A 22,565-nucleotide genomic window follows, 5' to 3' on the forward strand; every position below is an offset into this window, starting at 1 on the left:
GGAGACCTTGCTTCAATTCCTGGGTCGGGAAATTCCCCTGGAGAAGGGACAGGCGACCCACTCCAGGATTCTTGGGCTTCCCTGGTGGCTCAAATGGTACAGAATCCATCTGCAATGCAGGAGACCTGGGTTCTGTCCCTAGGTTGGGAAGATCCCCTGGAGGAGGGCATGGCAACCCACTCCAGAATTCTTGCCTGGAGAACTCCCATGACAGAGGAGTCTGGGTGACTACAGTCCATGGGGACGGACACACACACACACACACACACACACACACACACACAGACACAGTCAGACATGACTGAGTGACTAAGCACAGCACACAGTTAAGAGTCACAGGTATCTGGCAATTTTTTAAAGTATTAACCTACCAAAACCCTCATAGCAGCTGTATCTTAAGTCAGCGATAAACACTTTGATTACTACTTACTTTCTATGGATCACAGAACCAAATTGTAAAGAAATTTAAATTTTTAAACTTAAAAATTTAATTGTTTAAGTTTGAAGCTTGTGGAGCTTCAAACTTAAAAGGAGAAAGAATATTCACCTTGAACAACTAAACAACACATTCATTTGCAAATTTTAAAAAAACTCTAAAAAGACATTTATAACAACTTGGCTGATTCATGCTGATGTATGGCAATAACCATCACAATATTGTAAAGTAATTATTCTCCAATTAAAACAAATACATTAAAAAAAACCTACATATTATTCTCAGCCCTTTAAACAGCAGCCAGCAGAACATAATTGGTATTTTCTTACCAAAAATATTTCTGAAAAAATTTTGGTTGTCCCAGTATTAGATATGAATATTCCTCAATGTGAAAGTTCTTATGGATTGTCAAGAGTACACAAAAACCTCTAAAAACTTTTCCAGACTCCTGTCAGTCACCACCTCAAAACATACATCTTCAAGCTGAGATTAAACCAGTGGGAGCCTTGTTAAATGCCTATTTCATCATCACTCTCCTTTCAATTCATCCTCCTATTCAGCATTTCTTTTCTCAGAGAAATGAAGAAACACTATTTTGTCTACTTTTAGAAGAAGTGAAAATTATTACCTTTTCTTTTATCTGAAAAGGGTGAAAAGTATTTAGTCTTTAACTAGTAATGAACTCCTAGTTTGATCATAAAAATCTTTCCCATATTTATCTGGTAATGATACTATGCTAGGTGCCATGCACAAATTTCTGTGGCACATGGGCACCCTAAAAAACACAGCAACAAATAGCTGGGAAAAGGCAATTTTTTTTTCTATTTATTTAGAAACTAAAGGCTATTCTAATTGAAAGGAATCCTAAGAAGTTAGTCAGCCCTATGTATCATGTAAAGGAATAATGGATAGCTTGGTTCTCAATAACCTTACCTCTGAGGAGAGTTCATCAGTCTCTTCTGAATTTTCATCAAAGTCTTCCGTCTCAACACTATCATCCATAAATTCTGCATTAATTGAGATGAAAAGAAGACCCAAACATAGCCGAAAGCCTTGGAAACGCATATTGATTACCTGTGAAAGTGACAGTAATCAGTAAAAATAAAACAAAGTCGTGAAAAATACGTGTAAGTATATTTACCAAGAAATAAGTCCTCCTTTAATACCTTTTTCTAGGATGGTTTTTAAAACAAATCATTACCAAACTTACTTAAATTATGCTTTCAACAAGTGATACTCCAAACTTCAAAACCCCATAGGCATCTACAGCTGAAGGACTGCCTTGAAAAGCAAAGAGCCAATGGCACAAACCTAAAGATACAGAAGTGACCACCAAACTCATATGTTTTTTAAAAGAAGGATTGTGATTCCTAAATGTTCGCTCAAGTTACTTTTTTATTACAGTGTTGCTTAAGTGTATATAAACATGCAATTAGAAATTTTATAACTGTAAAGCCAAAATACATTTATATGTAAACACCCAAAAAAGAGAAGAAAAATAATTTTACCACAGTTGAAACTGACAGCCTTTTACTGAAAACAAATTACAGCTGAAAATTCAAATAAATACAGGACTTACTGCAATCAGGCTGACTGCTGTGAATGAAGTTCTCTCGAGTTTATCATCCCTGTAACACTATGATGATTCAATTACATACACAACCACTTCTCCATTCAAAAGCTCCAAAACCTCTGTTCCTTATAAGATGAATTGAGATGAGTAGAAAACAAATATTACTTGACTGCCTCTTGGCAGAAATATGTTTTACATAATTACACCCTCCTCTTTCCTATTAGCATGTTAAAAATTCAGGGTTTATTTCTTGGCACCAGTGGACTTTTAAACAAGTAAATATGAATAATGAAAGTGTGGCAGTATTGATTAGGAGATGGTCATTCAGATGATCCACGGTATAGTTATACTACCATCAACATGAAAGAGTTTCTATTTAAAAAGTATATTCTGAGAGAACTCTTAACTCCTGCAGAACATATTTACAGACCTACATGGGTCTGCCTAAGAAACACTGAATTTATGACACAGCACTCTACACCCACCAGAATGGCTGGTGTAGACAAAGAGAGACAATAACAACAAGTGCTGGGAGGATGTGGACAAACTGAAATCCTCATACACTGCTGGCAGGAATACAAAATGAGCTTGGAAAACAGTAGGGCAATTCTTCAAAATGTTAAAAATAGAATTACCTTATGATTCAGCAATGCTACTCCTCTACCCAAAATAAATGAAAAGAGATGTCCCAACAAAACCTTGGAATATAAATGCTTAATGATAATGATGGTTGTTAATGATAGCCAAAAAAGTGTAAACAACCCAAAAGTTCATCAACGGATGAATGGATAAACAAAATGTGGAATATTCAAACCAGAAGATTATCTAACAATATAACAGAATGGAGTACCGAAGTGTTACAAGATAGATGGATCTCAAAAACATTATGCTCAGTGAAAGAAGTCAGTCACAAAAAACCATGTATTGTATGACCCCATTTAAATAGGCAAACCCATAGAATCAGAAAATAGATTAGTAACTGCCTAAGGAAAGGAATGGGAAGAAAGGGTTAATTGGTACAAGGTTTCTTTTGAGGGTAAGGAAAATGTTCTAAAATTGGAATATGGTAATGGCTGTGTAACTCTAAATATGTTAAAACTCACTGAACTGTACTCATTAAACAGGTCAACTTGTAGGTATGCAAATAATATATCAATAAAGCTGTGTTTTAAAAAAAGAAACATCAGACTATAAAAAGCATTCTTCCATCTGGTTAGCTCAAATAACCCTTTTTAATAAGGGCAAAACTCAACATGAATATATGGGCCAGTTAGCTTTACCTTCTTCTAAAGGCCACTGACTACAACTTTAAAGTCTACTTTGAAAATGCATCTTTAAAAAAACTAATATGAACATTCTATATGAAAAGATGTATTAATATCACCATTTTTATGGAAAAGAATACAAAAATGATACATACTACTCATAATTTAACTGGAAGAGTGTAACCTCTCTAGAGTCATAGAAAAGGTTAACTGAGATAGAAAGCAAATGTAAGGGATCAATTTGAATTCAATAACAGGAAGGTACAGATTTTTTAAATTTTCATTTACTGGCACAGAAGTGAGTACAGGTGCAAATTGCTTATCAATTGTTAATAACCCTAAAAGCTTCACTGCTCTAAAAATTAAAGAGCTTTCCATGGCTTATACAATGTAGTAAAAGGTGTTCTTCTCGACACTATCAGTAACATTTGAGTAAACAGAAACGCATACAATGAATAACAGCAGTAATAATGAACACTCATATCATTTTAGCCCCATATCTTCTCCCTCAAAATGAATGCACAGTTTAATAATTAATTTGCTGAAACCGTTCAGGTTATTACAGAGTACTGAGCAGAGTTCCCTGTGCTATACAGTAGATCCTTATTGGTTACCTATTTTAAATATAAATAGTGTCTACTATTTGTTTTCTATATCACAGTTCTTCCTAACTTTCCTTCAGAAACAGTTACCAAAGCTTCAGGGAAAAATTTTAAAAACCCTTTATCTGGAAAGTTTGTTTCTTCTCTAAAGTTCTATGACTATAATCACTCATTTGCATAAAAGAACTAGCTAATTTAATCTTTGCAGCCCAGGACATCACTATGAAAGGCATTATGACTCCCAATCTACAAACTGTAAACTGAAAATGTTAAAACCCTGATCAAATTCTCGTAATTGGAAATGTGAGACAAGGTGAGAATCCAAAACTTTACGTTATACCATGCTACTTCTTATTTTAATCTTACCCCCACTGCATTATTATATGTTCCTTTTTCTAGCTTTGGGTTTTTCTAGTTCCTTAAGGCGTAAAGTTAGATTGTTAATGTATAAGATCTTTCTTTTTTAACGTAAGCGTTTACAGCCATAAACTTCCCTCTTAGCACCGCTTTCACTCGGTACCGTTAGGTTTGGGTCTGCTTTCTTTTGTTTGTTTTTTGTTTCATTTAACTCAAGATCTTTTCCAATTTCCTTGTGATTTCTTTTTTGACCCTTTGGTTGATTAAAAGTGTGTTGTTTAACTGTCACATATTTGTGGATTGTTTTTCCTGCTTTCCCTCTGCTACTGATTTTGAGTTTCATCACAATGCAGCTGGAAAAGATACCCTGAATCTTTTCCAGTTTAAACGAACTCTTAAAAATTTGTTAAGATTTGTTTTGTGGCATAACGTATGGTCTATCCTAGAGAATATTCTGTGTGCACTTAAGAAAAATATGTATTTTTATCAATACTCATCAGGGATATTGGTCTGCAGTTTTCTTAGTGTCTTGGTCTGCCTTTGGCATCAAGGGTAAGGCTACCCTTATAGAGTGAGTTTGGAAGTATTTCCTTCTGTTCAATTTTCTGGAAGAGTTTGAGGAAGACTGGCATTAATTTTTCTTTCTGCTATTGTTAGGTGAAGTGTTTTGTGTATATGTATTAAACTCCAATTGCTCTGTAGTGTTAGTCGTCTTCCAATTTCTTACTGAGCTATACGGTTGTCCTAAGATATACAGGATTAGTAAAGCAAGAATTTCTTTATATGGTATGATACAGAACTTCTAATGCTGATGCTACCCCCTTTCCTCCTTACAAATGTATACAATATAAAAGCCCAGGGTTCTAACCTTCCCGTGTATTCCTCACTTCATACAGCTTGTTGAAATCACAAAATATTTGTGAAGAAATAAAGCAATGGAGAAGCACATCTGTTTGCATATATCATTGACCTCCTGTATGTTCTCTGCATTGCCTCTGGGCTGGTTCAATAACAAACGGAAGTATAAGTTAACTGGCCAAGTAGGAGACACTTGGGAGAGATTTCCGGCTGATCGCCACAGATGTTTTCTTTTTTTTTCCCAGGAGACATAACTACACTGTGTTTTTTCTAGAGTTAAGCAGGACTCAGGTGAATGGAGTTAGAAGAGGCCCAGGAAAGCTAACGAAGCGCCGCTGGCCTGGGTATAAAAGCCTGGGAGCCAAGACAGCCAGTGCTATGAACTCCAGCAGGCTCAAGACCCAAGCAGAGCCAGTGTTTCAGCTCAAGGCCAAGGGCAGGGAAACAGCTGAAGTCCCAGCTCAGCCTGCTAGGCAGGAGGACGTCCCTCTTCCTCACTGGAGTACCAGCTTTATTGTCCTATTCTGGCCTTCAACTGACCGGATAAGGCCACTCACCTAGGGGAAGGGCAATCTGCTTTACTCAGCCTACCATTCAAATGTTAATCTCATCCAAAAACACCCTCACAAACACACCTAAAATAATACTGACCAAATATCTGGGTATCCTGTGGTTCAACCAAGTAGATACATACAACTAACTATCACAGCCATCTACTCCTGCGGACACCGGCAACCAGAAATTATGTCAGGCCCCTGGGATTTTTTAATTTACTATTTGAGCATTACCTTAACTAACACATACTGTTAACTGAAACTGGGTATATTTTTCTAAATCAGAAGGACAATGAAAATATCTCAAGAAATACAGTAAAAAGTGGGGAAAGAACCATAATAGCAGAAATAATAGTTGAAAATACAACTTTCTAATGATTTAGGGAAATAACTACAGTGTTTCAAGAATTCTGGATCTGATCCTATAAAATTCAGGAACTACTGAAGATGTGAGAGTAGTGAAGTGATCAGAGCTGAAATCCAGGATATGTAAATATTGTTTGGTGTTAGTACTTATAGAAAGAATAAACTACATCTGCACTGGGCTCTTTTAAAACATAGCTACACACTAAAGTTAAAGTGGACTAAAGAGCATCTTTTTCAAAATAATCATTACATAAACATTATAATGATACATTTATTTATTTACTGAGGATTATATAGTACTTCTACGTAGTTCCAAAGTGAGGAAATTTGCAACAACAAAAAACATACAAAAATATAAGCTCACTGACAGCCAGCATTCTCATTTCTGTATTCACAGTGCTAGCCAAAGAGTGCCAGGGCCTGATAAACAGAGACATATTTATGTTCACAGAATGAATGAGTGAATGCAGAAATGACAGGAAAAAATGTTACAGGGGAAGATAAATAGCTGTTACTAAGCAACCAGCTCAAATGACTTGATTGTTGTAGCAGCACTGCAACCATAAATTTGGCAAAAAGATTTCTAGGCAATTAGGGGAAGGCCGGAAATAAAATGAAGCAGTTCCACTGTCCGTAAAAGTCTACAAGATCCTTGGAGGAAAAATCCTTTTTTAGAATTTAACTCCTAGAAAAAATTCATGGGTTGAAACCTTATATATAGTAGATGTTTTTAATTACGGTTTTATGAGAGAGAAATGGTTATGTCAATGGTTCCAACACTGGCCCTCTGATGTCTTTTAGAACACTGTTACAATGTAACACAAAGTATTCCTATAGATAAAGGAGATAATAATTTAGAAATTTTGCAGTTTTATGTTCTAGTTTAATATATGGGGGAATTAAACATATTATTCAATTCTATTCTACACCTATGAAGAAACACCTCGTTGTGAGGTATTTCAGAATCTTGCTACAGACATCCTGCATTTTAACAACTCAGTTCATAACTTACTAGAAAAGATAGCAAAAAAAAAATTAGATGAAAAAAATCTGTTACCATGTCATAAAAATAAAACTGGACAAATTTTCACCAAAATTAAAGGGTATTTTTGGAATTATCTGGCTATGGTGCACATAGTCCACTTTGAAGCATCACAAATAAGGTGGAGAGATAGGTAATGCTGCTGCTAAGTCGCCTCAGTCGTGTCTGACTCTGTGCGACCCCATAGATGGCAGCCCGCCAGGCTCCTCTGTCCCTGGGATTCTCCAGGCAAGAATACTGGAATGGGTTGATAGTGGCATCTTACAGAGGCAGCCTTCTTCCAAAGAAGCTGCAAGACTCCATTTGAAATGCAGGAACTTTCTCAAAGAAGCATGCTTCAGAATAAGTCACACCTGGGATTTATAAATTTTGTAATAGCTAATATTTCCAGAAATTCAGGAGAGGTTATTCAGTAGACTTTTTAAAAAAAAAATCATCATTCATGAATTCATTTAACAAATACTGCTGCTGCTGCTGGTTCTCAATTATGTGCCAGGCATGATGTTAGAATCTGCAATTAGAACTTACTGAACTTACAGTAATTAGCAAAACATATGGCCCCTGACTGCAAAGAGCTTATAGTTTGGGATGGAAAGCAGGTGTTAAATAACCCAGGTATAACACATAGTAAATTGTGACAAGTGACCGACTAGTAAGGAATTTTTAAGAGTTGGTAATTGGGGAATTAAATTTGCATGGTAGAGGAAGTGTCAGAGAAAGCCTCCTTGAGAAAGCTACATTCAAACTGAGGTACAAAGGTTAGAAAGGACCGATTTCCCCAGGCCATGGGCAAAGGAAGAACTGAAAAGAGAAGAGTGGGAAAGGAGAACTGGAAGTGCTGTCTGAGCATGCACTATTCAGGCAGATTAATTCCAATCCTTACAGCAACTCTCTGATGAAGGTCCTGGTACCCCATCCTTCATAAGGAAAGCAAGACTCAAGGAGGCAACTTACTCAAGAATACAGAATGCTACTAAATAGCAAAGGTAAGACCCAAGGTTATAATAGGTATAGCTTCAAACTCTACATTAATTTCATTAAAGCTCTAAAGTTAGAAGGTTTAACTATTTAGCTCATTAAATGGCCTATAAATTGAGGCTCTAGGCCTATAAATACAAGGTTGAGTATTTTTTAAATATGTTCCATCCTTTAGACATCCATTCCAGTATCTGTGGGCTTCATATTCTAAAAGCCATATTTTGATGTCTATCCAAACTATAATTTACACACCCAAATCTAGTTAGTTGGTTAAATGGCCTTTAAAATCTTTCCAGCAAAGATTTTAAAGCAGCCTAAGGCTACAAAAAAGTATAAAAACTAACAACTTCATAGTATTACCTTTTATTTCTCTAACACTTTAAAATTTTACAGTGTTCACACAAATTTCGGATATTTAAGAAGACAGTTATGCAGCTCAAGGATAAACAGTAAGGCTTACTATTGAACTATAATCATCACATGATAGATAATGTAAATGCTTCTGGGTATCACCTTAATGAAAGCATCTAGAAAGAATGTCTTAACTGTTAGCATTTTTAATTTCCTGTGGTAGCCACAACAATGACCTGTGCCCCAAAGATGTTCACATCTTATTCCTTGGTTCCTGTGAGTGTTACCTCACACGGTAAAGGAGGCTTCTCAGATGGAACTAAGGTTGTTACCTAGCTGACCCTAAAATAGATTACTCTGGATATGCATGTGGACCCAATATAATCACACAGGCCCTTAAAAGCGGAAGACGAAGTCAGTGAGAGAGGGCAGAAGAGATCTGAAGAGTGAGAGGGACTCCACCCACCATAGAGATCTTGCAGATAGTGGAAGGTGGGTCATGAGCCAAGGACTGCGAGTGGGCTCTAGAAGCTGGAAATCACAACCTTCAGCTGCAATCAACAAGGAAACAAGAACCTCAGTCCTACAACCAAAAGAAATTGAATTCTGTCATCAATCTGAATGAGCAAGGAAGAAGAATCTCCCCAGAGCTTCTAATAAGGAATGATGCCTTGTCAACACCTGATGTCAGTGCAGTGAGACCTGTGTCAGACTTCTGACCTATAGAACTGTGAGAAAATAAATGTGTGGCATTAAGCTGCTAAGTTTGTGGTAACTTATGATGGTAACAATGAAAAACTTCTAGTATTCCTGTACTTGATTCTAGCTTCTTTGAAACAGTTCCCATCAACCAAATCTTATTTGGTAAATGCAACAGCTATTTTCAGTCCTATTGCCTGCTGCTCTCTCTTGACCTTGCTGACTGTTTCTTCGAAGCTCTCTCCTTCCTTGATTTCCATGATGCTATTCCTGAGTCTTGATTCTCTTCATCTTCTCTGCCACCTTTATGGGCTTTCTCTAATCTCCTGTAAATGATGCTGTTCCTTCAGGTTCTGTCTCCAGGCTTTCTCCTTACATTTCATATACTCTTGGCCTCTACCTCTAAAGACTGCTGCTGCTGCTGCTGCTAAGGCACTTCAGTTGTGCCTGACTCTGTGTGACCCCACAGACGGCAGCTCACTAGGCTCCCCCGTCCCTGGGATTCTCCAGGCAAGAACACCGGAGTGGGTTGCCATTTCCTTCTCCAATGCATGAAAGTGAAAAGTGAAAGGGAAGTCGCTCAGTCGTGTCCGACTCTTCACAACCCCATGGACTGCAGCCTACCAGGCTCCTCCGCCCATGGGATTTTCCAGGCAAGAGTACTGGAGTGGGGTGCCATTGCCTTCTCCGACCCCTACAGACTCCCAAATGCTATCCACAGCACAGAAGCCATCACCCTTTAGTTTCTTCAAGGATGTAGCAAAGCCTCCATTAATTTGAGGCTCATCTTTCCACCCAAACCAATTCTCTAATCTCAATTCCCTTCTTCCATTAACTGCACCTCTGGTCAACCAAATCAGCCATGTTACTCTGTCACTATCTTATGGCTATTCTTGCTGATATTCTATACCACTGGTAGCTAAACCTGTTTGGGTGTTTTTGAATGTACATATATCCATGCCACAGCCTTAATTTAGGAATCCATGACTTCTGAAAAGCATCAGTAAAGTCCCACTTTGCTTCTTCACTTCCAGTCTTCCCAATCAATCTATCTGCCACCTTCTCTCCAGCATGAATTTTCTAAAGAACAAGTGTACTACTTGTTATTAAAAACGTTCAACAGCTGTCTACAGTTCTCAGCATAAATTCTGCTCTTTTAAGACTCATTTCGTATTCTTGACACTCACTTATTAACACATTCGTGCTTTCTATCTGCTATTATAACTGAGATGTTTCTGGTATTCGGTTTTAATGGCTGACTGAGGACTCACCAGCAGGACTAAGCCTCAAAAGTACTGTTGGAAAAATCACTAAAGTTTTAGTTGTCATGTAACTTCAGTAGCTCAACTACAAAGTGATATGATAGAAAGTGCACTGAGTTTGGCACCACCATACCAAGTTTCATATTCTATTACTAAAAAAGAAAGGGTTAAAATTGTTCTAAACCTCCCCCCTACCCCATCTATCAAGTGAAAGGATTAAGCTGGATGATCTTAATGTCTATTAAAGCTGGCAATTCTAGCTTTCCAGTTAAGAGCACTAAAACTTATTAGGAACAAGCTATAAGGTTAATTTACAGCACTTGACAACCCACTCCAGTATTCTCGCCTGGAGAATCCCATGGACAGAGGAGCCTGGCGGGCTATAGTCCATCAGGTCACAGAGTCCATCCAACACGGCTGAAGTGACTAAGCACAGCACGGTTCAGTTTCTGCGGATCCATTAACATACACCATCCATACACAATAACCAACTTTATCAACTAGATGAGGGCTATCTTCGATGGATTTACGTATAAGTTCTCAATGTGACTGGAAGACCAAACCAATTGCATGTGAAGACAAAACTGTAAACTTAAAAGAAGTCAAACAATTGCCCAAAGGAAGGTTACCTTCAGTAAAAGACCTAGAGTGACGTAAGAATTTTAAAGCAAACAAACTCGCAAGGCTAGATCAAGGTTTTGATGTGTTTAAAGCATCAAAATGTCTCCATACAAACTAACTTCCCTAATTCTAGAGTTCCTCCCACGGCCACTCTCGAATGATCTGCTTTCTCCCTTCTGGACGTCGTTGCCATTTGCTTATATATCCAAAGCAAACGCCTCGGATTCCTGTCGCTCCGGATGGTGCTATAAATAAAATCAGCTAAAGGATCTGATCGTAAACAGCCGTCGGCGATAATGAGTCTCGAGTCATTAGGGCTTCGTGGGATTCATCACCACACTCTCCCTCCCTCCCCAGAGGCGCGCACCGGGCTCCAGGCGGCGCGTCGAGGGAGCGGCCGGGAGTCGCGGGCCACCAGCGCCGCGAGGTCGGGTCCCTCTGCCTCTACAGAGGCGGGGAGGGCGTGAACTGAGCCTAGCTGGGTTTGACTCGCCTGTCGGTGCGAAGCAGCGGGCGGAGAGAGCAGCGCTGAAGCGAGACCGGCCCCCTCTCCATCCCTCGGGAGCGCGCACCGGGGCTCGAGCGTGGAACGGGGCTGAAATGGCAACCGCTGGAGTAACGGACTCGGCTCCCGGGGCCTCTGAACCCTCGGGGCCGGGCCGGGCTGACGGGCCACCTGGCCTTCCCCGCGCCAGCCCCAGCGCCGCAGGTGGCCGTGGACACAGAAGTTCCGGGGGTCCCAACCGACCCCGAGGGGGCATCACCCCACCGCCGCCCGCCCGGGCCGGCCTCCCCACCCCCGAGGCCCGGAGGGCCCGCCCGAGAACCTCTCCCGGACGCGGACGCTGGCGCGTCCCCATCCCCAAACTCAACACCCCCCTCCTCACGGGCCCCGCCGGGTCCGCCCGGCGGGCGCCCAAGAAAGGGGCGCAGCAGGAACCCCCGCCCAGCGGGGGAGAGCTAGGACTCGGCTTCCTCACCCCCAGCTGGAGCGCAGAGGACGCGGAAAGTAACCTACTACTGCCCACGCACCTGTCTCGCGGGCCCGTTTTCGGGAGTGGCAGCTCAGGTGTCCGAGCCGCTGCCACTTGCTCCCCGCGTCTCCCCTAGCTCAATCCAGCCGCCGGCCGCGCAGCAGCGACTGCTAACCGCGCGTGCGCGTGCGGCCGCGGGCGGGGAGGAGGCGGCGGCCACAGGCGCGTGCTGCGCGCACCTGCACCGAGGGGCTCAACCGCCGCGGAGGGACCTGCCCAACCACGCGCCGCGCGGCCCCCGCCAGCCGGTTGTTGTGTGCATCCGGCTCCTCGGATGGCCTGGGAGGAATTCCTCGCTATCCATCCGAAGACCCTTCCCTCCCGCAGAGCGGCTGCTCTCTGCAAGCAGTGAGGTTCTACCTCCTAAAGCACATAATTGGGCCCTGAATTTTGAGTAAATCACATTTTAACAGCGTCGAGTTAATACCCCAGGCCTTCCCTGGGGTTCTAGACGTTCTGATGAGAGGTCATTGTGGTCAGCAGGGAGCTATTCTTCCCTGAAAGTGTATGATAGATATATTAAATATTAACATAATAAATAGTACTACATGGTTTCTTTTTGAAATGCTACTTGTAAGAATTGTTAATCTTTCGTTGTGTTTCAGTTCAGTCGCTCAGTCGTGTCCGACTCTTTGCGACCCCATGAATTGCAGCTCTCCAGGCCTCCCTGTCCATCACCAACTCCCAGAGTTCACTCAGACTCATGTGCATCGAGTCCGTGATGCCATCCAGCCATCTCATCCTCTGTCGTCCCCTTTTCCTCCTGCCCCCAATCCCTCCCAGCATCAGAGTCTTTTCCAATGAGTCAACTCTTCGCATGAGGTGGCCAAAGTACTGGAGTTTACTGAGCTCTAAACGGTTTTATTATACATTCATTATGTTATCGAACGTCCCAACAACCTTGGTGAAAAAAACTGAAGATAGTTATTTGCCTTTGGCTTGAAGTATTAATAAATAGTGGAAATGGGGTTCAAATCTTTTCCAGAGCCTGTCATTTTAACTCACACTAAAAGTTAAAATATAGCATAAACATAGTAGTGAATCACACCTTTCTTTGCCCCATAGATATTGGATCATACATCCCTTACTGCTTATTCTTGATAGTAAATTTTGACTTTAATTTTGCTATTATCATGCTTTCAATTTTATTGTAATAATAAAATACTTAACTTGTAATATCTCTGTTAGAGTCTCAGATTAAGGGAATTGATGGAGCTCCATGCATAAAATGTTATTACTGGCTAGATATCAAGATCACTGAACATTTCTCACATTGCATCCGTGATAAGGCCACTATATCTAGACTTTTGACACTGTCATCTTCTGTGTCAAAGATGGTAGTTTTGTTATTTTGATGGTAATTATGGGTTTAAAAAGACGAATTTATTCCAGGTACTTTTAACAGTATTATGCTCTTTTCTTAGGCTTTGCAACTTCTGTTATTCAACATAATTCTGTGACCGGTAACAAATTTGAATTGTTAGAAAAGAATTTCTGAAGGATCCACTCAAAGTTTGCAATGAAGAAGCTGAAAGCTTAAACTTTAGGAACAAGGAATCTGAGCTAAATGAGCCCTTAATCTGATCCATTGATGTAGATTTTTTAAAACTCCAAGATTCAGATATATGCTTAATATTTTTCTTAGTTTAGAATGTTGTTTGAGGGAGTACCTATTTATCTATTTTGTTATTTTAATAGGAATTCAGAATGAAAAGCTAAAGTGTTTCCATGTTCCTCTTACTGAGAGGCTTATCAGACATTTATTGAACATTTACCTTGTCTGCTAAACTATGAAAATACTGATAATGCAAAGATGACAACTATATGAGCTCTGCTTTCAAATAGCTAATATATTTAGAGAAACAGACATATAATCTGTTGACCACCATTCTAGAAAGAGACCCAACTAAGATAAAAAGGCATTTATCTGGGGTCTGTTAGGACTCCACCCTGGAGACACCGACTCAAGAACTACCTGAATTGTGTTTTGCTGGACTACAAAATGAGGGAGGCTTATAAAGGCAAAAACCAAACACTTAAAGTTACTTGAGTGGTTATCAAGAATTTTAATTGGAGCTGGCAAGTAAGGGTGCTTATTAAGTGAGGATTGGTGGGGGTCCCAAATGGTTGCATAGTTACAAGGGGAGAACTTGAGACCATAAGGTTTCAGCTGACAGGTGTTGTTTTGAATACAGCTGGTGATGTTCTTGAGTCTGGCATAGCTCAAAGAAAGTTCAGGTTCTCAGTGGTGCAGAGACTTCTCTGAGACCTGGTCCTCATCGGCCACCCAGCTCCATTTTTGTATGCTTGATCCATGATTACTCCATTATAATTTTAATTTATTATCAAATTAAATATCCAGTAATGTATGTTACATAATAGAATGGACAAAATGCTGGGACAGAGTATGTTGCCATTCATTTTTCCTAAAGGAAAGTTTCATCAGAGAAGTACTATTGGACCCATCCTATGAAAGCCAAGGAAGTGGGCATTCTTGGTATCATGGTTGACATTTTCTGTCTCTACTTGTTATCAATTTGGGTAAACTGTATTTCCCAAAGAAATCACTCATTTTTATCTAAGAGTTCAGAAAGAAAACATCAGTAAAACAAAAATCTTTCATCTCATGATTCATTCATTACCTATGAGTAGCTACTAATATCAACACAGCATCTAAAAATATATGCTAAGGTAAGTAAGGAAAAAAAAAAACAACATAAGATGATGGTCTCCATGGGAAAATGCCTGCACAGATTTAGCTCCCATTATTTGTTCATAATTGTTTCAATTCTGTCACCAGGTGGAAGATCCATACAGAACACAGCAAATCCCTAGATACTTTACACACTTAGGTTAGAAGAGGGTGTCTCTTTCCCTTCTACCAGGAGTATACCACATTTACTATTACAAATACTATTAGTAGTACTACTGTATAACCATTTATTTCCACAGTACTTAAGGCAGATGATGGTGGCTATTATCAATATTTGAGACCCATTCTGGCAACAGACTTTCACTTGCCATGCCCCCAATGTTTATAGAGCTATTCATTTAAAAGTAATGTTGAAAAAAAATGTCTGGTCTGAATGTGGCTTCTACAAACATCAGATATATTGAGTCAGTTGCTTAAATACATAATTTGCCTTCATATATATGTTTGAAGATAAGTGATTTTTAAAAAGCAAAATCAGTGTGTTATAAAATGAATGCCCCAGCCAACCAGCGAGCACTGTTTGCTCTGCTATGCTCAGATAGGTGTCTAAGGTTCTCCAAACCTCCCCCTCCCACACACTTAGACCAGAGGCTGTGGGTGGTGAACGAGACCCTCCAAATGTCTACCATTTGAGAGCAGTGGGGATGGGAATGGAAGCTGGGGGCATCTCTCCCAGCTACATTAGAAACATTTCTGAGAATTGCTTTGTGCTGACCACTGAAACACTCTTGTCCTGGAATCATTCCCTTAAGGACAGCAGTCATTGGGTTGAATCTTTAAGGCTGTCTTTTAACTTCTTTCTCTTTATCATAACTTCCAGCATCTGCCTTGCCCAGGGCATATCAGTCAGTGTTCAAACGCCTCTTTCTGACTGTCAAAGCAGAGTTCTCTTGGAATCATCTGGAATCATTCAGGCTTTTCAACAACAGCCAGTGGAATGTTGGACAGTCTCCTTTAACACTATTCCAGTTTACCGTATCAACCCTTTGGGTATTTTGTTCCAATCTTGGATGGTGAACTAGAAGTCCTAGTGGGTACCTTTACAAGGAATCATGCCTTCTTTTTGAGAAATGCTCTACCTGGAATTAGTTGTAATTTTTCATATTAACCTGGAATATGATCTGGTAGATTTAATTTTAAAAGCTCAAAACTGAAGTCAAATGTGAAAAAGACATATCTTTTATTCTTATTTTTCTTCCCAACTTTATTGAGATAATAGTTGACAAATAGCTCCTTTCTTTAAAGAAGAAAGTGAAATGGTGAATATGAACAGTTCATCATTCATATTCACTTTGGTATGTAACATGGTTCATATTGATATAAATGTGCGAAGTTTTGGCAGTCAAGGATAATACAGCAGTTTGAATTAAGATTTTCATATTTTATGAAGGATAAGAAAGAAGTAATATCTCATTATTTCTCAAAATAAAGTAAAACTCAATAGAATAACAAGAGGAAAAATAGATTTTAATAGATTCCTATAAGAAACTGATGAATTAATAAAGATTTAAAAGAATTTAACAAATAAAAAGCCTGATATAAGAGAAACCAGTACCCATTGAATAGGAATATTTAAAGAAGACATTTATAAAGCACAAAACTAATATTTGTAAAAACAAATGAAAAAAGGAAATCAACTATACCTCAATAAAAATGCAAATAAGTAATGCATATTTTAAAGGGAGTATTAAAGACTACACATTCTTCTGTAATTCATATGAAATATAAGAATTCATAACTCTCAAAGTTTATCACACAAAGTTCTCTAACAAGGTAATTAAATTATAAATCAACAATAAGAGATGGCAAAACCAAGATATTATAAAAACACTCCCAAATAACCCAAGAGTTAAGAATGCAATAAGAAGAGAAAATATGAAATCTTTAGGAACTGAATGACTGTCAGAATACATATACATCAAGATGCTTGTTAATCAGCTCAAATGGCACTTGGAAGTTTCAGTTTTAAACGCATTTGTTAAAAAGACAGGAAGATACTGTGGCGCCGCCAGCCTCAGAGTTGCTCGGCCTTGTGCTTTCTATTTTAGGTGTCTTAACATAATAGATAACAGCCTGCGCCGGTTCACGCAGGACCTGTCCCGGATGACAGCAAGTTTCTGAGATGTTAGCTACTTAGCTAAAATGTTTAGCTATTTAGATAGCTACTTAAGTATCTAATTCAACAGAATATATTTATTTTTAAAAACTTCCCTGTCTTTACTTATTTTTCTAAAAAATTTGTAATAGTAAGGGTACAAGTATCATAAACAAATATGCAAATTTTTCTTGACATAGAGGCAGTTAAATATTTTCAAATCTACTAGTTTGTTCATTATTCCTTCCTCTTGTATATAATCATTTGTTTTGAATATTATAATTTCTGAAAGATGCCATTAGAAATCACGGTGATCTAAGATTAAAGTATTACAGAGCTTCTTCTTGTTGTGCTTCATTTTTTCATATTTCCTGTAATAAAAATAAGAAATCTTTAACATCCAGAAATAGCATATTACTCATTCATAAGGATGTAATTGTTTTCATGACAGTTTCTTGACAATGCTCTTTCCTTATTCTGTCCTTTTGCTACCACCTCGGTCTGCTCTATCTTTACATAAAAGAGACACATAAAACTTTACATAGCAAATTTGAAGAAAATACAAACATGCCGCGTGTCATTATTCACCAGTTAGTGTATTTTGATGGGAACTATTCTTCTATGCCTTCTTCCATCACCTCCAACCAGGATTAACACAAGACAAATGGGTCACACACACACAAAAAGCCATTGTTTAACTGACATTCAAAGTTATTTGGGCATCCTGTATTTAATCTGGCAACCCTGCCCGCAACACACTGAAACACTCTGCCCTGAGCCCAATGCATTGCATTAAAAGGAAGATAACCTTTTGTGTAGGACGAAGCACTAGCAAATTATCAAACACACTGTTCTCTGGCTTATCAAATAACAGAGACTCTTTAAGTACTTTAAGTTTTCAGAAGTTATTAGTACTGAGACATTTTAGTTGAAATTCTTTATGTTTATTATAGATGTAGAACATGAAATGATAAAGGACATTTAAATTGAAGACATAGGTAAAATTTTAAAATTTGTCAAACTAAAATTCATCACGAAGGTGAATTTTTATCTTATTAGATTATTATTTTTGAACTATAAGCTAGATGAAGAGATAACCTAAATTATTTTTCTGCTTAATAAACTATATATAATTTATCTTATAAAAAGAATTATATGAGAAGTACAATAAATAACTGGGTAAGGAAAAAATACAATAAGGTTTTTAAAGGATGTAAAAGGAATAAATATAAAGGAAAACACAGCAATGAAACTGCTGCTATGGTGGTCTTGATTAAAGAAAAGATGGAGACTTTTACCTCTCTGGGGACACGTATGTAAATCTTATTTTACTTAACAAAATCAAAAGTTGAAAAAAATTGAAATGAAATATCCCAGGTCTCAGGTTAAGGTATGGAGAGCTAGACTCCACTGGAATGAGCGTAAATGAACAGAAAAGGCACTCATACACTTTACAACATAGTTTGCAAACAAACAGATTCTTCCAAATGTACCAAAAACTTCCAGGAAGCCTCATCCTTTTCAGTTTTATAAAGGAATATGAAGATAAATGCAGGGTCAGACTGAGGGTGAGGGAAAGGAAATAAAATTTATCTATATTGCCACCAGGCAACCAAGAATCACCAAATACTTGAGAAAGCATGCAACAAGACAGTAAAAGATCAAAATAAATAGGCAGATAGTTTGATTTTATTATAGAAAAAAACCAGCTCATTCAGAATGCAGAAGAGAACTTCAAAATTGCTTATTGAAAAGATCTAACTAATACTCAGAAATTTGAGAAAAACTGTGTCCTCAAAACAAGACGATGCTAGGAAAAAACAGAAGAACATTTTTAAAAACTTGAATAGAAAATTTAGTCAAGGAACTCACCAAGTACATAGGAAAACAAGTACAGGAAATAGTAGATAAAAGCTATGACATATAGAGGATTGGGTCACTAAGTTTAATGTCTGATTATTAAGACTTTCAAAAAATGAAAATTGGGGAAAAAAGAGAGGCAAAATAATCAAAGTAATACTATGCCTTGGACTAAATATCTGTGTCACCCTTCCTTAAATTCGTATGTTTGAAGTGTAAATCCCCAATGTATTTGAAAGTGGGCTCTTCGGGAGATAATTAACTCATGAGGATGGAATACTCATGAATGAGATTACTGCCTTTATAGTGAGTCGTGTCCGACTCTTTGCGACCCCATGGACTGTAGCCTACCAGACTTCTCCATCCATGGGATTTTTCAGGCAAGAGTATTGGAGTGGGTTGCCATTTCCTTCTCCAGGGGATCTTCCCGACCCAGGGATTGAACCCAGGTCGCCTGCATCGTCAGCAGATGCTTTACCCTCTGAGCCAGGAAATCAGAGCTTTCTCTGCTCTTGGACATGTGATGATATAACCAGAAGACAGCTATCTGCAAACCAGAAAGAGGACCCTGACCATAACCTGCCACGTTGCCACCCTGGTCCTAGACTTCCCAGCCTCCAAAACTGTCAGAAATAAATTGCTGCTATTTAAGCCACTCCATCAGTGGTATTTTTGTCATAGCAGCCCAAACTAAGATGTAATAAAAATAAATAAGAATCTGAGCTGAATATTAATCTATCCTGCAGAAAAAATAATAGTGTGGAGAAATAAAAATTAGCAGCACAGGTATAGTATTTAGCTGTAGAAAGATAACTAGGAGAATTCAAAGTAGGAATGATTAAATGTTGCCTCTGGTGAGTCAGATAGAGCAGGGGAAGTGGGGAGGGGGGACTGATGCCTTTTATTACGTTCTTGTTATTAACTTTTAACTTTTTGTGTGTGTATATTACTCGATACATAGAAACAAATCTATGAATCTTAAATATAATTGAATTTTATTCCATTTTGAAATGCCCTGTTTGGAAAATGGAAGGGATAATCCATTCTGCAACCTTTCATTAATTTGGAAACATCTAATTTTAGGTATTTAAACGTCCTAGGAGATGAACGGTCCATCATTTCCCTGAAGTTGATTTAAAGGATGCTGAAAGCACTTCAGACTCCTAAATTGGGAGGGAAAAAGGAGTGGTGGTGGTCTGCTTCTTGTTCTCCTATGAAAGAAGGGAAACATTCAGAAAGGAGCTGTGAAAGGAGAAAGACACTTGACTGATTCGATAATGGATAAAGGTGCCTGGGAAATTCAATACCTCAGCTATTGATACTTTATTTCCACAAAGCAGCTGGGGATCGATCATATTTAGAGCTATAGTATGTTTGGGTATCTTTGAACATTACAATGTTGAAAACTCCACATGTGCTTTAGCACATCTCATCTTTGTTTCAAGCTTTTCCTGATCTCAGTCCCACTGAAAAATGAAAATAAAAACAAACAAACAAACAAAAAACTTTCATCATGATGCAAGTCTAACTGAAAGTCACCAGTGCAGAGTTATGTTCATGGAAATGTACCCACATTAAAGTGGTGGTCTGTGGATAAATAAAGCATACTTTTGGTTGTATAATATATAAAGCAAAGAGCAGAAAGCCACTTTGTGGAACTCTGGAAGTGCATGCGTCATGAGGAAGACATGGAGGATGATCAGAGCAGTAGTAGGCCATGTGGGGAGGAACCCTGGAGGCCAGAGGCCACCAGTGATCTCAGCTGCCCGGCACCAAGTGTGACCTCAATTCCTGATCCTCCACAGGTGACCGCCGCCTTCTCAGCTGTCTTCCTTGTCCATGGGAGTATCTCTGCTCTCAGAATCTTATGTGAAACTTTCTGGATGAAGACCTTCCGTGAGCTGTACTTCCAGGTTTTTCCCAAGAACAGAAGAGAATGGAGAGAGGGTGTCGATGATGCAGGATTAACGACAGACGGTAAGTAAAGGAAGCAGCAGAAATAACGAATTGCATTTATACTAAGGTACTAATTTTAAGTGTCATTAATTTTCTCAGAGAGATAGGATACTTGTATACATAAAAAGGGAAAACTGGTGTGCTGCAGTACACGGCGTCGCCGAGTCGGACACAACTGAGCAACTGAACAACAATGATACCTAAAAAGAATGAACTGGAAGTCCTGGAAATGAAATTTTAGTTTTCTGAAGCTTAAAAACAAATGAAGAGACTGAAAAGTAAGAGTTGCAAGAATGAACTAGCAGTCTGCCTAGTAAAATGGTGGATCAGACACGGGTACTTTCACTCTTTCTTGAACTCACACTTAAAATGACATTGAGGGCCATTTAGAAAATGCATGATCTTACAAACAGAGTGAGACAGGAGACAAAGGTAACAAAATGAACGATGTCTAAGAAAGCTGTATCTCAAGCCTCCACCAGGAAACAGACAAGCAACCTGCAGGGCAGAACCCGCCACATACTGCTAGAAATGGAGGTGAAAGTGGGGCAAAACCATGGCGATGGCTTGCAAGTCTGTCTGAGAGGTGGTTAAAGCTCTAGAGATCATCTCTGGCTGCTTGATTTCAGATGACTATCTTTTCTCCACTCTTGAAGGATAATTCTCTAAAAAGGAAAACAGGGTATCTAGACTTAAACCAGGGTAGGGGTAGTAATGAAAAACAGGATAGGATAAATAAATGAATTCTGACAAAGTGAACACTGAAAACTCCATCTGTCTTTGCCTACATGGCTATCATATTCTCTAGCAATTTAAGCAAGACCTAAAGATACTAACATAGGGAGACTTCCCAAAGGAAGGACCTAGCCACTCCTCCCACAGTGAAAGGGACAAATCCAGCCATGCGCTGCATCCTCCAATCAGCGTTCTCTGCATTTGAACACACAACCCACCTACCATCACTGGACATATGAGGAAACCCTTTAACATGAAAACAGGGACTCACTTTTAAAAAAAAACTGGAGGAAAGAGAAACTATACAGGAAGTACAAAAAGATTTTATACAAAAAAAAAAAAGATTTTATTAAAAAAAGATTTTAAAAGAAATCTTTTTAAAACTATTAAAATTCTCAGAGAGTTGATAGTCACTCAGTGGTGTCCAACTCTTTGCGGCCCATGGACCTCTCCAGGAAGGAACACTAGAGTGGGTTGCGATTCCCTTCTCCACGGGATCTTTCTGACCCAGGGATCAAACCCGGGTCTCCTGCATTGCAGGAAGGTTCTTTACTGTCTGAACCACTAGGGAAGCCTCAAGCCTGCTGTCTGAACCACCAGGGAAGCCTCAAGCCTGCCAGGCTCCTCTGTCTGTGGAATTCTCCAGGCAAGAATACTGATGTGGGTTGCCATTCCCTTCTCCAGGTGGATCTTTCTGACACAGGAATTGAACCCCAGTCTCCTGAATTGCAGGCAGATTCTTTACCACCTGGGTCACCAGGGAAGCCCTCAGAAGGTTAAGTGGAACTACTAAAATTTCAATCACAAAATGTTATAAATGTTATAAAAAGAGGCAGTGACATTAGGAGAATAAAAGGGGTTCTTAGACATTAAAAGTATATTAGCAAAACAAACAAAAAAAACAATCAAATCAACCAGCCAATTAAAACTGCCCTCCCCTGCAAAAAAATAAAAGAAGCTCTAATACAAAGAATGAAGGATAAAATTTAGAAACATTCACAGAAATTAATGCAAATACAGAGAAAATAGGAAATGCATTCCTTAAAAAGATCATGGAAAGGGGAAAATTCATAAACAGAGTAATCTGTGAATATTTTCCAAGAATCAAAGCCGGAGTTTTCAGATTAAAAAGCCCCACCAGATTTAAATACAAGAACATTTTTAAAGGTTTGGAGATGGGGAAATTGACCTTATATAAAGAAACAGAA

The 22,565-nt window shown here is 38.8% G+C and overlaps 1 protein-coding gene across 1 annotated transcript in view; it reads right to left on the reverse strand.

The window, feature by feature from the left end:
• CLGN (calmegin) overlaps positions 1 to 12,120 on the reverse strand; it is a 45,552-nt gene extending 33,432 nt beyond the window's left edge. The window contains exons 1-2 of the mRNA XM_018061558.1: positions 11,997 to 12,120; positions 1,370 to 1,510 (exon numbers count right to left, since the gene is read on the reverse strand). Of these exons, the coding sequence (XP_017917047.1) occupies positions 1,370 to 1,501 (132 nt within the window). The 5' untranslated portion in view covers positions 1,502 to 1,510; positions 11,997 to 12,120. The remainder of the gene's footprint in view (positions 1 to 1,369; positions 1,511 to 11,996) is intronic.

Source organism: Capra hircus, chromosome 17 (assembly GCF_001704415.2).
Source record: "Capra hircus breed San Clemente chromosome 17, ASM170441v1, whole genome shotgun sequence".
In the NCBI taxonomy this organism is placed as follows: domain Eukaryota; kingdom Metazoa; phylum Chordata; class Mammalia; order Artiodactyla; family Bovidae; genus Capra; species Capra hircus.